Raw genomic sequence first — 14210 nt, forward strand, 5'->3', positions numbered from 1 at the left:
GTATACCTCGGGTGAGGCCGGTACCAGGGGAGGAGAGATTAAACAGGCTGACCTCTGGGCCTCTGTTCCCAGGCCCTGGTTCTGTGGGAGGAGGCCAGTGTTCCGGCCCAGTTCTCCCAGCGTGGGAGCTCAGCGTGGGAGCATGGGGACCGTGGTCAGCCACTAATGTCTCTATTGCTTCCAGATTGCATACAAATGATTACAGAAGTTTGGTGCTCAAGCTCAACACTCTGCTTGCATTTGCAGTAAAGCAAACATCAAACTGTCCACAAGTCTGCTTGAGCTCCTACTTGGCTGCTGTGTGCCCTGTGTCTGTGCCTCAAACACGCTGACTGCTTAGATAAGATCCAGCCCAGCGTTTATTTGTTAGGAAATTCAGATCCCCTCTGCCTCGATTAGTACTGGAAATTATAAATGTTTTTTGGCTCACTGTTACAGGCGTGTTGAAACCATGACTTGTCAAGCATATCATTAAAGAGCAGCTTTATTTTAATGTTCAGCAACCACGCCGACTTATCACCCAAATCAGAGACGCACATCGAATCTGTCAGGGTCAGGGTCTGTTTAAGTCATATTTTGGGCTGGTAATGACTTATGTGTGATGGTGGTCATATGTTTTTGGTTAGATGTGAGCATCTGTTGCACTTTAAACAAATGAGGAGCATCAACAGGGTTTTCCATTACAGTGAGCTTGTTTGTGGTAAACTTCCGGTTGTTCCTTAACCGACACGAGTTTGTGACTCACACAAGATATTTATTAAGGGTTGAGATCTGATTAAGGCTGCAAATGCGCAGACAGTGCCTCATATTAGGTCTGTCGTTTGGTAAAGCGGTATGAGGTGCTGGCTAGCGGGCACAAAACAAGTTATTGCAGACAGCAGGGGGAAAGCAAAGAGGTCACTCCCTGAAACACCAGTGAACTTTTGCCAGTGGAGCCATGCGTGAACTCATGCAGGATGTTTGTGAGCCATCAGAAACTTGTGGATTCAGCTGAGGTGTTTTCCTTTTCAGCACATCCTCACGTCCTCGTCAGATGTCCTTGCCCCCATCCTAAATGGGGAATGGCAGAGCACACATGATTTTGGGCAACACTTTACTCAGCGGAGAGCCCCTGCCAGGCAAGAAAAACAGGAAAACTTCTCTGTAGAAGTGTTGCCTTTGATCTCAAATTGAGATTGGATTAGATTGGATTAACTCCCTGTTGCCTTTCTCTCTCACTCTCACCTTAGAGTGCAATAATTTCCTTTGCTTGACACTGGCTTTTTGCCAGAGCAGGAAGAAAAAAAAAAAAAAAGGATAAGTGGATAACAACTCCTTTCATGTTTGATGTATTAAAGCATAAATGAGTGTTTCAACAGTCATTCCGAGGTTTACAGTTTTGCGTATGGTGATCCAGGCTTTGCGTAGACATGCAGTGCTGATAAGGCCTGATTTCAGCTGCGTTAGAAGATATATATCTGGTGGCAGGAAACGGAGAAGCGATATGTTTTGATTTATTTCACCTCTGGCCGCTAAAGCCTAATTAAAGAGATTACAATGGGACTGTAATTACCACAACATCGAGCAGTTAATCTGACTTAATTCATCACAAATGGCTGCCCAGCTGTCCCTGGATAACATTTCACCCGGTAATATGTTTGCAGTGGCCTGTCAGTTACATAGATTCGTATCGCTAATGTAATCTAAACCCTGTCAAACACAGTGCCATGGGGCTGCCTGCATTTATATTGAATTATTTTCCAACTTGCGTCTCACAGAGAATCATTTTACCGTTATTTCAGTTAATCTTTTGGATCTAATTTTTTTTTTTCTCATCATTCAACACATGATGATGCCCCAAAATAATGACAAGTGGCTAAAGTTAATTGGGCCACAATTGTTGTGTTAATCTTGTTGTAATAATAATTTTTATTTATTGGTGACATGTAACAGAAAAACATCCGTAAAGCTCTGTGTTTGGTATCGTATTTGACAGTTCATCGACTAGTTATTTCAGCACTACAAAGCATTATGTTCTAAAGCAATGTGGGCAGAAGAGTGATGTTGAGGCCACAAAGCCAACAGAGGCTCTGGGCTCAGCACTGCAGGGTCCAGCAGTGCTGTCTCTGTGCGTGTTTGTATATACACACTGGCTACGCCTCCAGGGCAGGATGGGAAGTGAAAGGTCCTGACAGGGGGGTGAGAGAGAGCTATTTGACTGTTTTGTGTACGCAGTCAGGCCCCTCGTGGAGTTATGGAACACAGAGAAGCAGTAGTCAGTAGCAAATGTAGCAGCAGTAGCAGTTTTTTTTTTTTTGATACACTTTGCCTTACATCTAGGTATGCAGCCAGTTTTGTCGTTCTCACAGCGTCTTCGGTGTACAAGGTATTGTTCAGTCGTCTTGTCCTCGCAAAATGTCTCTTCACAGTGCGGCAGCAGCTACTGAATGTTTCTGTCAGTGCTCCAATGGGGTTATTCTTCTTCTCCTGTACATTTGACTTCATAACATGACACTTGTTTTCCTCTCTGTCTGTTCCCTGGTTTATTTCAGGGAGATATTCAGCAACTACTGATTCTGGAAGATGCCCAGGCTGCTGCCAACTACTGTGATAACTACATACCAGACTGTGACTCTGCTTTGCCATACAACAGGCAAACCCTGGACCTGCAGGAGGTTAGTATAGTGCCACCAACAGGAGATAATGTCGACTGGAAAACCCCCCAAGAAAAATCACAGGTTTAGTTTCACCTCAGTTAACTGCAGAGACATCACATGTATTGCTATTTGAACACAAAGTCCTGGAAATCTTAATTCATTTTATTTACTGTTTAATTGTGTTTTGCATATTCTTGTAGAAGAGACTCTTTTTTATATAATAAGTTTAAGCAATAAGATGTATTTCTACTTCTTACACTCATGTCAGGTCCTTTTGGCTGCTAAAGTGGGCTTGAAGAGGCGCTTGCATCACAGCCAACCAGTAAAAGGCGCACAAGCACACCTATCAATAGAGCTATTTGTCCCAGAGACTCTTGATCATATAATTTACAAGCAGACGTCGGCCCCAGCCAAGAAGAGGTCTGAGCACAGTGCAAATGTACCAAGTGTTTTGCAAAAAGATCAGTCAAAGTATGAGCGTCTTCTTTCAAACGCAGCCAGCAGTGGAGCATTTTAAGCTCAGGTGTTCCTTTGGCAAGGAGCATATCACAGCTCCAACTGAGCACACACAAGAGGAGGAGCTACACACACACATACGACACAGCACGGCACACTGCACACACATCAGCACACACAACTACACCACACACGCACACATCACACACACATCGGATGCCAAGAGCCCATAACTCAAACACGATATAATAGCTCTTCCCCTCCTCAAGGCGTGTATAAAAAATAGAATCAATCATGGATATGAATTACTGTATATTTCTTTGGTGGTGTGTGAAAGATAAAGATAAGGAGGAAGGAAGCAGTCAGTGGAGGTGTAGGTTTGTGTGTGTGTGTGGCTGGGCTTCGAGGAATACACAGTTTTAACCCATGAATTGCCTAATCTATGCGGCTATTTTTTTTTTAAGCGTATGCCACATGCATACGCTCGCATGTGTGCACACTTATGTGAGTGAACGTGTGTCTGTCAACTTTTGTGTGCAGACATTGATAAGGGTCCAGGCGCAGTCCATTAATGGTAGTGTGAGGCCATTCCGATAGTCATCCAGCTGGCTTTTGTAGAACTACAGCTGAGCAACACGCTCTGTATCCAGAACATGTCAACATCTGTCACCCCACTGACCTACTTCCCATCGTCCTCCCTTAGTCAAAGACCTCGTTTACAAGTGGATCTAAATCACGTCATTGGTGTTTTTCACAGACTTGGCCTTCAGCGGTGTTTTCAGGCAGAGGCCATTCATATTATTGACATGTAATGGACATCACTCTGGAGGACGACACAAGCCATATTTACTCACTTGCCAGAGCAAGAATTTGCAACACTTAGCACCTCTATAGGATCATTGACAGGGTGACCTCTGACCTCCCAAACAAATATGTCTTCTGCTTTGACTAAGAGGAAACAACTTTACATGTGTTTGTTCCTTCTCATTTCATGTTTGCTTTTAGGTTTTTACCAGTGGAAATCACAGTAGGTGTCTTACTTTTTAAAGGTGTCACAGGTCATATATGAATTGCTTTACTTTCCTGTTGCAGGCTATTTCTGCCATTGTTTTTTCATTCACAGCAGTGTTTGTCTCATCTTGCGTTCCCCTTTTTCATAAAAGAACTCCCAACTTGGGTCTGATGCCTTGATGCAAAGTGACCAGCCAGAAGAACCAAAGGAGGTCTCCAAAAAGGACAGGAAGGGCAAAAAGAACAAAAAGAAGAGAGACAAGGGCTCGAAAGGCAAGCGCAAAGGGAAGGGCAAGAAGGGATCCAGAAAGAAAAAGCATCAGGAGGAGGGTCTTGAGGACGGCTTCCTCACAGTGTCCACAACACTGCCTGAGTATCTATCCCAAGAACCTTTTGTGACCACAGTGCTGCCAGAAATTAAGAACACCCGAGAAACTGTCATTCCCACTGAAGTCTTCGACAAGACCCTCGTGGAGATGCCCACACACGAACCTGACTCCACAACCGAGGCACCCGCCGCGGTGCCCACTGCAGTGCCTGAATCAGTGGTAACTGAGGAGGTAGACAAGTTTGCCTGTAGATGCCCTCCAACCTCACCCCTCCTGCCATTTCCAGTTCTAACCGATCACTCCCCTAATACCTCCTAACAATAGTGAGCACCTCTTCCTTCTACAGTTGCTTTCCACCACCACCACCACCACTAACCAGCACCATCCTAATCATCACATCCTCTACATCCCTAGCAGAAAACGTGGTGAATGCATCTTAAATGAGAAATTCTTTATCTCACTCAGCCTTCTGGCTGTGTGTGTGTATTTTTTTTTTTTTTTGCAGAACATGCACTAGTACATGCATACTACTTTTCAAAAAAACATGGTATGCATGTTTTATACAGTTTATGTTTTCATGTACAGTATGTGGACTTACAGAATGAATATTTGGTTCAAGGTGAACATTGTGCTCAGATACCATATAAACTGTTTAAATCAAACTGCACATTATTTTGAATATCCCACCACAACTGTGCAGCCTTCTTTTTGTTTTTTTAAATTTCAATCAATTTTTAACTTGACACAGCAACAAACAAGAGATGCTTCTGTAATGTCTCCTTCATGTTTACTTTTGCTAATTTGCCAAGTAAACTCATTTTTCATGCTCATGCTGTTTCTGTAGCTGTTGCAGTCTCTGCCATGCTGCGACATGAATCTGATGTCGTCCATCAGCTAATTACACTCCAGCACTGTAATTAACTGCACACCTGTCGACCCGTATTCTGGATAACCAACACACTGCTATGAAATCCACCTGTTCGCTAACATTCATAACACACAAAATACGCCTTCACTCGGAGGCACTATGCGCTAATGAGAACTGCTTGGTCTGCCCTGGTCCATCTTTTCTATGACTCATTCAAACGTGTGTGTGTGTGTGCGCGTGCGTGCGTGCATGTGTGCGTGTGCGTGTGTGTGTGTGTGTGTTGGCTTCCAGGAGGACAAGCCCGTAAAGAAGCCATTGGTGGAAGAGTATGGAGATGACCTTTACAGAGACCTCTATGATGATCTCTCAGTTTCCACGGTAACAGCGGGCCCAAATGTTACTGAATATGAGGTAGGTTAAATGCAAATACAGTAAGTGTCCTCACCGAGGCATTTATAGTACCCGTCGCTAATGGAGTTCTTCATCCTTTAACAGCTTCTTGAATACGAAGATTTCAAGAATGACACAGAGTACGAGGAGTATGAAGCATACGAGGACGGCTTTGAATTTGCGGAGCGGGAGAGAGCAGAGACGTGGGACGGACAGGTAAATTCTCATAGTGAACTCATCAAGTGAGTGGTCATGTCTTCAATTGCCTTTGTTGACTGATTTCTAACAATCCACATCTATTCATCTGTTTCCCCACCTCAGGGTAGCCTCAGAGCAGAGAAAGGCCAGAAGGGAGAGCCAGCTATTATTGAGCCGGTGAGCTCCTAGAGGCATTTCATGAATAGTCAAGTAGCTTTAGTTATGAGCATGAGAATCGGTTCACACTCTCCTAATGTACATTGCATTCTATCTGTGCTTGTTTCTAGGGTTCATTGGCGGTGGGACCCCCAGGTCTACCAGGGCCAGAGGTAAGCCTATTTTCTGCCTGAAAACAGGAGAAAATGGAAATGATGACTGCCGTCGCCATAATTATACAGGATGTGCCATAATGTGACCGTCCAGATGTGGTGCGAAATGTTAAGAATTTTGGATTGTAGCCATCAGGAACGCAACTGTGGTGTTTTCATTAAAAGGAAACAGGGTTTCACACCAAAAAGAGAGACACATGCACTACAAAATGTTGCCATGCCAAATGACACTTTGTGAAAGACTGCTTTTTGAGATATTGTTGGTTGGTGGTTTTATGTATTTCCATACAACAACTAAAAGTAGACCATCACAAAGAAGTAAAAAAAAGATTTTCACTCAAAACTACATAAACAAATCTTGTCTAGCATTTGCAGGGTCTGAGTCTGACATAGAGGAAGATACTCATTTAATTATAAGCTACAGTATGGTGAAGCTCTTCAATGTTTGTTTGAGTGCTGTAAATGTGTCCTTCACAGGGGCTCACTGGCCCAGCTGGACCAACAGGTCCTCCAGGACCCAGGGGAGATCCTGGTGAATTGGTGAGTGTGGCTTAGGGTGTGGACTGAATGGCTTAACGTCCAGTTGACCTCAGTTTGACCCTTTCACTTGAGGGACAGAGATTCGGGTCAGTCTGAAACATGTCCATGGGATCACGATGTCCTCGTTCACTGAACCGAACCTGCTGGACTTTGGGGACGGATGTTGACTCACACATGTTTGACCTGATTTTCTTATTTTGTGTGTCTGATTGCTTGGATAAGTGATTCATCACAATGGAACACACTCCAACACACACTCTCACACACACACTCTTTCACACAAACACACACACACACACACACTCACAGATGCTCTGTCATTTCCCACTAGTTTGATGGTCTTTATCATTTTGCTTTGCAAAGCTGATGATGGCAGTTTATTACCATGCAGATCCCCATGGCTTGCAAGCTTTACACGTGTTCAGGAGCTATTTAGAGTTCATGTTCAGCCTACATAACAAATCAATAAACCTATTTTATCTTATTTTATTTATATTTTATTTTATTGAAGATGAAATCAAAAGAGATGCAACAGTGGTGAATATAGCTGAAATCAATGAGTGAGTACCGGATGAACAAATTGGATATATTTACAAATAATTAGCCATTGCATTAAAAAGAGTAACCAAAAATAATTATCAAATTTTATCCTGAAGTACAGGGCTGAAATTAAGGTCTATACTGTGTATAAACCTTTGAGACTACTGGTTTTTAAGGAAGCATAGAATCTTTTTATTTGACTCATTCTACAACCAAAAACACTTGTGGCGCACTTTCTACAATGGAAAACAAATATTGCTCAGAAACTTTGTCTCGGCTCTGTTGCAGAAGTTCACACAAATGTGTGTTGCTTTGCTTTCACCATCTGTCCAGTTCATCATCTAGAGAGTCTGGAGACTGTGCTGGCGATCCCATCATCTGGAGCCACTGTCATGTTCTTTTCCTCTAAAAAATTTCAAGCTATTGTTTCATTGTAGGATGAACCCCTGACCGACCAGTCTGTCTTCCTTTGTTAATTACATTTTTCTCGCCACTGTGACAGCAATATATATTACTACTTCCTGCAGTAACGTATTGTCCAAACGCTTCAGAGGGGGTAGTGAATGAGAGAGTGGTCAGTTGTTGCACAAAAGGACCAATTTGAATACCTGTTAGACACTAATCTGATTCACACAATCTTTATGACTCAGTGCTACATTAAATGTCATGTCAAAATGGTCATTTACAATATGTAAAAACAAGATAAGGTGTGTGTGTGTGTGTGTGTGTGTGTGTGTGTGTGTGTATGACACACCCTGTGGAAATAGAGTAAAGGTTGTTTTTACAGTGATTAGATTGCACTCATTGTTTTTCTCTCCGTTTAGACACTCTCTCTCCCTATCTCTTTCTCTCTCTCACACACACGCACGCACAAACACACAAACACACACACACACACACACACACACACACACTAGTCAATGCTTATTCCTTTACTTGTCCTCTCTTTTCAGGGTCCCCCAGGACGTCCCGGTCTTGCTGGGGCTGATGGAATTCCAGGTCCTCCAGGAACCCTGTTGATGCTACCAGTAAGACCTTAAAGCACACTCATGCATGCTCATGCACACACAAACACTCAGATAACTCACCTTTTTCCCAGTGCGGTGTAGTGGCATGACCACAAGGGGGGGCTGTGTGATTGAACTTCATTACATTTGGGAAATCCTGCAATGGGGATGACTCCTCCCTCTCATTGCCCCCAGTTCCAGTATGGAGGTGATTCCCAGAAGGGACCAGTGGTGTCTCCCCAGGAGGCACAGGCACAAGCTATCCTGCAACAGACCAAGGTACACGTCACAGAAACCTGCACTTTGTTGCAATATTATAACATAGTGACTGTTGACAATTGCATTATACGCTCTCCGAAGGCCATTTCATTGCATATTAAAGACCAAAGCAAACCATGTGCAGCATAAATAAACCACCCGGTTTTGCTTTTCTTCCAGCTGTCACTGAAGGGACCTCCAGGTCCAATGGGTCTCACAGGGCGACCAGGCCCACTGGTAAGGCACTCCTCTGTCCTTGACCAAATTTGCATCATACCTCAAGGGCTGTTGCAACCTTTAACCTCAGCTTCACATTCTGGCTGACCAGGCACAAGCTCTACTCTCTCCCCACTCTAACCTCATCATTATGCATGCTCAGTATGTTCCACTCTCTTGTGGAATCTACCCTCATTTATATATATAAAAAAAAAAAAAATCACTGTACAGTTGCAAAAAATGAACAGATTTTTACGATGATTTGTTAGCTCTTAGCTCGTCTGCATGTTTTCTTTTTTTGGCGCTAAATTTTAGTGGAGTGGAATTTCCCCGCCCCTGTAAATTATGTTTGCGTTAATGACCTTTTGTTTTTATTTTTGCAGGGTTTTCCAGGTCCCACTGGGCTCAAAGGAGACAGCGGAGACAGTGGCCATCCTGTAAGTCAGGGCATTATTTCCACCTCACTGCTAACTTCCTTCATACCACTCTTTTTCTTTGTTCCACTATTGATTTCCTTTTGTCCTTGTGCTTTCCCTATTACACCTTTTCCCATTTGTTTTGCTCTCTTCCTCTCTCACACAGGGACCACGTGGTTTGCCGGGCCCTCCCGGAATTAATGGAAAGCTAGGAAAAAGGGTGAGATAGCTTGAGTATTGCAGGTGTCAACGCTGAAAACCTCTGTATCTGCACGTGTCACGTTAAAAGCATACTGCGCCTGATGTACTGTAAAACAACATCCTGTTTTAACGGGACTGTGCATCTCGTAGGGGCGTGCGGGAGTGGACGGAGGTCGTGGAGCTCCAGGTGAAACAGGCTCTAAGGTAAGCATTTTGAGATCTCACTGCACTGCATTGCAGTAGTGATAATCTCATCTAAATGAGCTGCACCAAGAACCCACCGATTTTATGTTTACATCCTTACTGCATATTTTTGGATACTAGTTTGTTTTGATATTTGTGTGAAAGCTACATTGCCAGCTGTCAGACCATATAACTCTATATATAACTATAACTATATATATAACTGATGTTGGTGTTGAGTTTCCATGAATCCATTTTCTCATTTCCATGAACTCAGCAATATCACGCATGTTTAGGCAGCAAGGTCTTGCATGATAACAAACTATCTCCACTCGCAAGTGTAAGCCTTTAGGTATCAAGCAGCCCACAGCTTATTATATGTATTGACAATGAGGCAACTCAATACCTAACAGCTGCAGGAAGAGCTTAGTAAATAAATCAGGCTCCCCTGATGCCGGTCTGACAGAACAGCAGAGTCTTTATCAGTCAAAGCAGCATTTTAGCAGACCTACAGCTAATCTGAAAGCTTCCTCTCGCCGACACACACTCAGAGCAGATGGGAGGCTCTGCCAGGGGAGACTTTCAGTACAATTCTGCTAATGTTTACACATTATCGTATGTGTGCGTGTTTCAGGGTTTAATGCCTCTATTACTTCTCAGGGTGACAGGGGCTTTGACGGCCTGCCAGGTCTCCCAGGAAACAAGGGACACAGAGTAAGTTCGATTTGGTAACTTGACATTGTCACTGTATTTATTTAGTCCTTCAGATACCAGCGCGCTATTGCGGCACGCATGAATACCTCACACACCATATAGCAGATGTTTATTTGCATATTATGATCATGATGATCGTTGTGATTTCTGTGATGACAGTGTACACTAAAAATCATCTGCTTGATGTTGCTCTGCTATAAACAGAACAGTCCTAAATATCTTGAGGCTTGCGGCTAATGCTTTTATCTTGTAGGGGGACAGAGGAAAGCCTGGTCCTCATGGGCCTGTTGGAGAGCCAGGAGAAAAGGTGAGTGCACAGTACCTTCTAAAATTTACTTGTAACAAAGAAAGCCTGGAAAACACACCCTGCAGCAGTGCTTTGTTTTGCCTCATTTTTCCATCACGCAAGGTTAAAAGGGGAATCCTTTCCAGATGAACGAATCAATTCTACAAACCATTTAGATGGTAAAGCACCACAGATCAAAGCAGGCTTCGCTCAAATAAAGTCATAAACTTCTGAATTTTTAATTTGGCTATGCTGGCCTGAGTTAATTCAGTATCAGGGCTTGCAAAAGAAATGAAAGCTAGGCAGTGCATCCCTGACATTGAATTGAAAATATGAAAGATAGAAGCTCAGTCAAGATGGTATCTAGCCACACAGGAGGGCGGGTGAAGTTTGAGTGAGCGATCTATTAGTCTTTGCTGGAAGATAGTTGAGCCTTATCTGTCAGGCAGTGAATTTCTTTAATGAGCTATTTTCACAGATTATGTCTGTGGGATATAAATTTATCCACGCCTGGGGTTGACTCAGAGAGGTGTATGAGATTTATGTGTTGAATTTGTTTCCTTCTTTGTTACTCTAGGGATCTGATGGACCTGTGGGGCCAAGAGGGCAGCCAGGTGAACCTGTAAGTAACCACATCTGGGAGAATATAATGTTCCCTCATAGATACCAACTTCACAACACACCTCTACATTAAGATATGTCATGGGTATTGTTTCTCTACATTAAAAATACTTAAAGGAGAAGATGCATCTATTGAGTTCTCAGAAATACACATTTTCAGTAGTGCAGAATCACAGGAACAAGTGATTTCCACTGCAAAGATTAAGCAGGGTTAAGCTTCAGCAGAACTTTTAGTCAAAATCTTACAGAAGAACTTATAGAAATTGTGTACAATAGAACAACAATGAAAAAGTTGGGCAGTCAAACCTTATTAATGCAATACCGCCAGGGTGTTCAGCCAAGCATTAGGAGAGAAAAGGCCACCGGAAACAGGCATACAGCTTGAAAACAAAAATATACACTGGCAGAGCATGCTAGTATATTCACATTCTGTCACAGAGATTTTACCTGCACAGTAACTTTGGATCATTGAGAGACCACAAAGATTTTAAGAGCACCGCTGAAGAACCTGTCATTTTCTTTCTGTGTATCTTTGCGGCGCACACCGGTTGATTGGTTATGACTCACACTGTATCTTTCTCCCAGTCGGTGAGGCTGGGGCTCAGCAGGGCTCTGTCCCACCAAATGGATCACTCAGTGCAGGAAGAAATAGAGCGCCATAAGACATGTTAGGGAAGCTGTGTTAAACTACAAAGACACAGGAAAGGAGGCGAGTTGGTTGTTTTGATGAGAGAGAGGCAGCGATGGGAAAAGTGAGACAGCGAGAGACAAACTCAAGACAGAAATTTGGTTGGTGGTGGATGAGATAAGAGAGATGGAGACAGGAAAGAGGAAAGAGGGAGATTCGGAGAGGGAAGAGATAAAATCCTGGCCTGAATGATTATATTTCCATATCAATCACTTCCCAGGAGATCACAGATGTGGCTTTGGAACAGGTGGCTTGGCCAGCCTACAAAGAGGGAGGCTGACAAAAACAGAGCACACAAACACATTCGCGCAAGCACAGACTAGCACAGTCTCTGTGGCTAACACATACAAAACCAGATGCGTATACACACACACACACACACACACACACACACACACACACACACACACACACACACACACACACACACACACGCTACAATATATTATCTGTCCCTCTCTGTGTTTCACTCTCTCTCTGTCTCTTTACTTCTGATGTATGATTTAGTATTCCACACTCACTCCAGCTCATCATGTATGCAGGTTAGCTGCTGACTATTTGCTGTGTTTTGTCTCCAGGGTTCTCGGGGTCTTGTTGGGCCAAGGGGGCCACCTGGCCCACCTGGCCAACCGGTAAGTCAACATCGCCTTGATTACAAGATCAGAGCTATTCAGTCTCTTCAACTCTATAAAAGGCCCCCTAGTGCATGGAATCATCAATATGCCACTGAAGATAAACCGGGAAGCTATTGAACTGTCTGGATCCAACTCTGACATTTCATCCAGGATTTTCTAACATCTTGTTTGTGTGTGTTTTCTTTTTTTCAGGGTATTAGTGGAACTGATGGCGTGCAGGGGTCAAAGGGCAATCTGGTTAGTCCTGGTACCTTCATCATCAAATGATCTCATCCCCATAAATGCCATTATTTACAACTGATGACTGTAATATATGTATGTTATAGTTTTCAGTGAAAATGAGTATGTGTAACTTTTCTTTGAAAGTGATCTCACTGACACATCAGCTGGAGTGGATTAGTCTGGCCTACTAATGAACCTGTTCACCAGCCATGTGACGAAGAGCTTACGACAAAGGTCATGTGAAGTGTGTGACCACCAGTGTTTCTTGTTCTTGTTCTCAGGGTCCAGCTGGAGAGATAGGGCCGCCGGGTCAACAGGGAAATCCAGGAGTACAGGTACAGTCAAGCAAAGGAGAGTTAATCATATTTTCAGCTTTCCAGCATGTCAGCAATCTAATCCAAACTGCCAGTTCACACAAGGACATCCACACATACTGCCCTTACATACACACATACACCACATCCACACACATACGTACACACACACAAGCAAAACCTCAACGCCCAGCCTTCTCCTAGTCTTGTGACACTTAACCTGATTGATGCTTTGTTCTGGTCCAGGGCTTGCTTGGTCCTCAGGGTCCCATTGGACTGCCAGGGGAGAAGGTAGGTAACATGTCTCTCACTTAATTTCAGAATTAAAGCTGTGACTTTGTGACCTCTGTCATCACATACCCAAGGGATGCAGGCTGAGCAGGACAGTACAACCCAGCCACTTCTGGCTCCCATTTAGACAAGATAAGGCTAGACAGCAAATCAATACACAAGAAGCACACACAGACACAGACACACACACAGACACACACACACACAGACAGGCTTACCAGACACTAGAGCCGGCCTTGACTGGTGCACTTCATGAGGCAAGACTGGAGAGCAAAATAAAAAACTGCACTTAGTCATAAATACAATATGTTTGGTAGAGGAGCAGCAACGTGGCAAATGGGGTCTCTTAGGGATGAGTTGAGGTGTTCTGTCATATCTGAAGCTCTGCTGCAGTATTCATACCTGTCTCTGTCCTATACAGGGTCCCCAGGGGAAACAAGGCATGCAGGGACTACCAGGCATTGATGGCCCGCCTGTAAGTTCACACAGACACAGACACGCAAGTACATATATGCATACATCAGCACAAAAATACATTCACATTCATGCATCAATACAAACAGTACCTTTGCACATCCAGTATTTAAAAACTTTTGGACCCAACCGTATTTATACATAGAGAGTCCCACTGAATGCAAATGACAACTCAGCTGCATCATTCAAATGTTTTTTGACAAAATAGGTGAAACATGCGTACATACATCACCATATACAAGCAAAAGCTTAGGGCTACCATATTAGGACGACAAGAGGACAAGACCCAGACGACCGGGGTGTGCAGCTGTACATCCAGTACAGAAATGTCACAATAAAAGCCCATCACATGATTCTATACAAACAAGAAATACAACCAAACAAACT

General features: G+C 43.5%; 1 protein-coding gene across 1 annotated transcript in view; it reads left to right on the top strand.

Moving 5' to 3' along the window:
• LOC111217505 (collagen alpha-1(XI) chain-like) overlaps window positions 1–14210 on the top strand; it is a gene marked incomplete at its 5' end in the record, with an annotated part of 41674 nt that overhangs the window by 9574 nt on the left and 17890 nt on the right. The window contains 21 exons of the mRNA XM_022739405.1: window positions 2532–2663; window positions 4256–4663; window positions 5592–5711; window positions 5796–5906; window positions 6012–6065; window positions 6176–6217; window positions 6695–6757; window positions 8251–8325; window positions 8500–8583; window positions 8743–8799; window positions 9162–9215; window positions 9361–9414; window positions 9546–9599; window positions 10239–10292; window positions 10546–10599; window positions 11156–11200; window positions 12466–12519; window positions 12715–12759; window positions 13026–13079; window positions 13305–13349; window positions 13771–13824. Coding sequence (XP_022595126.1) covers window positions 2532–2663; window positions 4256–4663; window positions 5592–5711; window positions 5796–5906; window positions 6012–6065; window positions 6176–6217; window positions 6695–6757; window positions 8251–8325; window positions 8500–8583; window positions 8743–8799; window positions 9162–9215; window positions 9361–9414; window positions 9546–9599; window positions 10239–10292; window positions 10546–10599; window positions 11156–11200; window positions 12466–12519; window positions 12715–12759; window positions 13026–13079; window positions 13305–13349; window positions 13771–13824 — 1713 coding nt within the window. The remainder of the gene's footprint in view (window positions 1–2531; window positions 2664–4255; window positions 4664–5591; window positions 5712–5795; window positions 5907–6011; window positions 6066–6175; window positions 6218–6694; window positions 6758–8250; window positions 8326–8499; window positions 8584–8742; window positions 8800–9161; window positions 9216–9360; window positions 9415–9545; window positions 9600–10238; window positions 10293–10545; window positions 10600–11155; window positions 11201–12465; window positions 12520–12714; window positions 12760–13025; window positions 13080–13304; window positions 13350–13770; window positions 13825–14210) is intronic.

Source organism: Seriola dumerili, unplaced genomic scaffold, assembly GCF_002260705.1.
Source record: "Seriola dumerili isolate Sdu_G_001 unplaced genomic scaffold, Sdu_1.0 BDQW01000044.1, whole genome shotgun sequence".
In the NCBI taxonomy this organism is placed as follows: domain Eukaryota; kingdom Metazoa; phylum Chordata; class Actinopteri; order Carangiformes; family Carangidae; genus Seriola; species Seriola dumerili.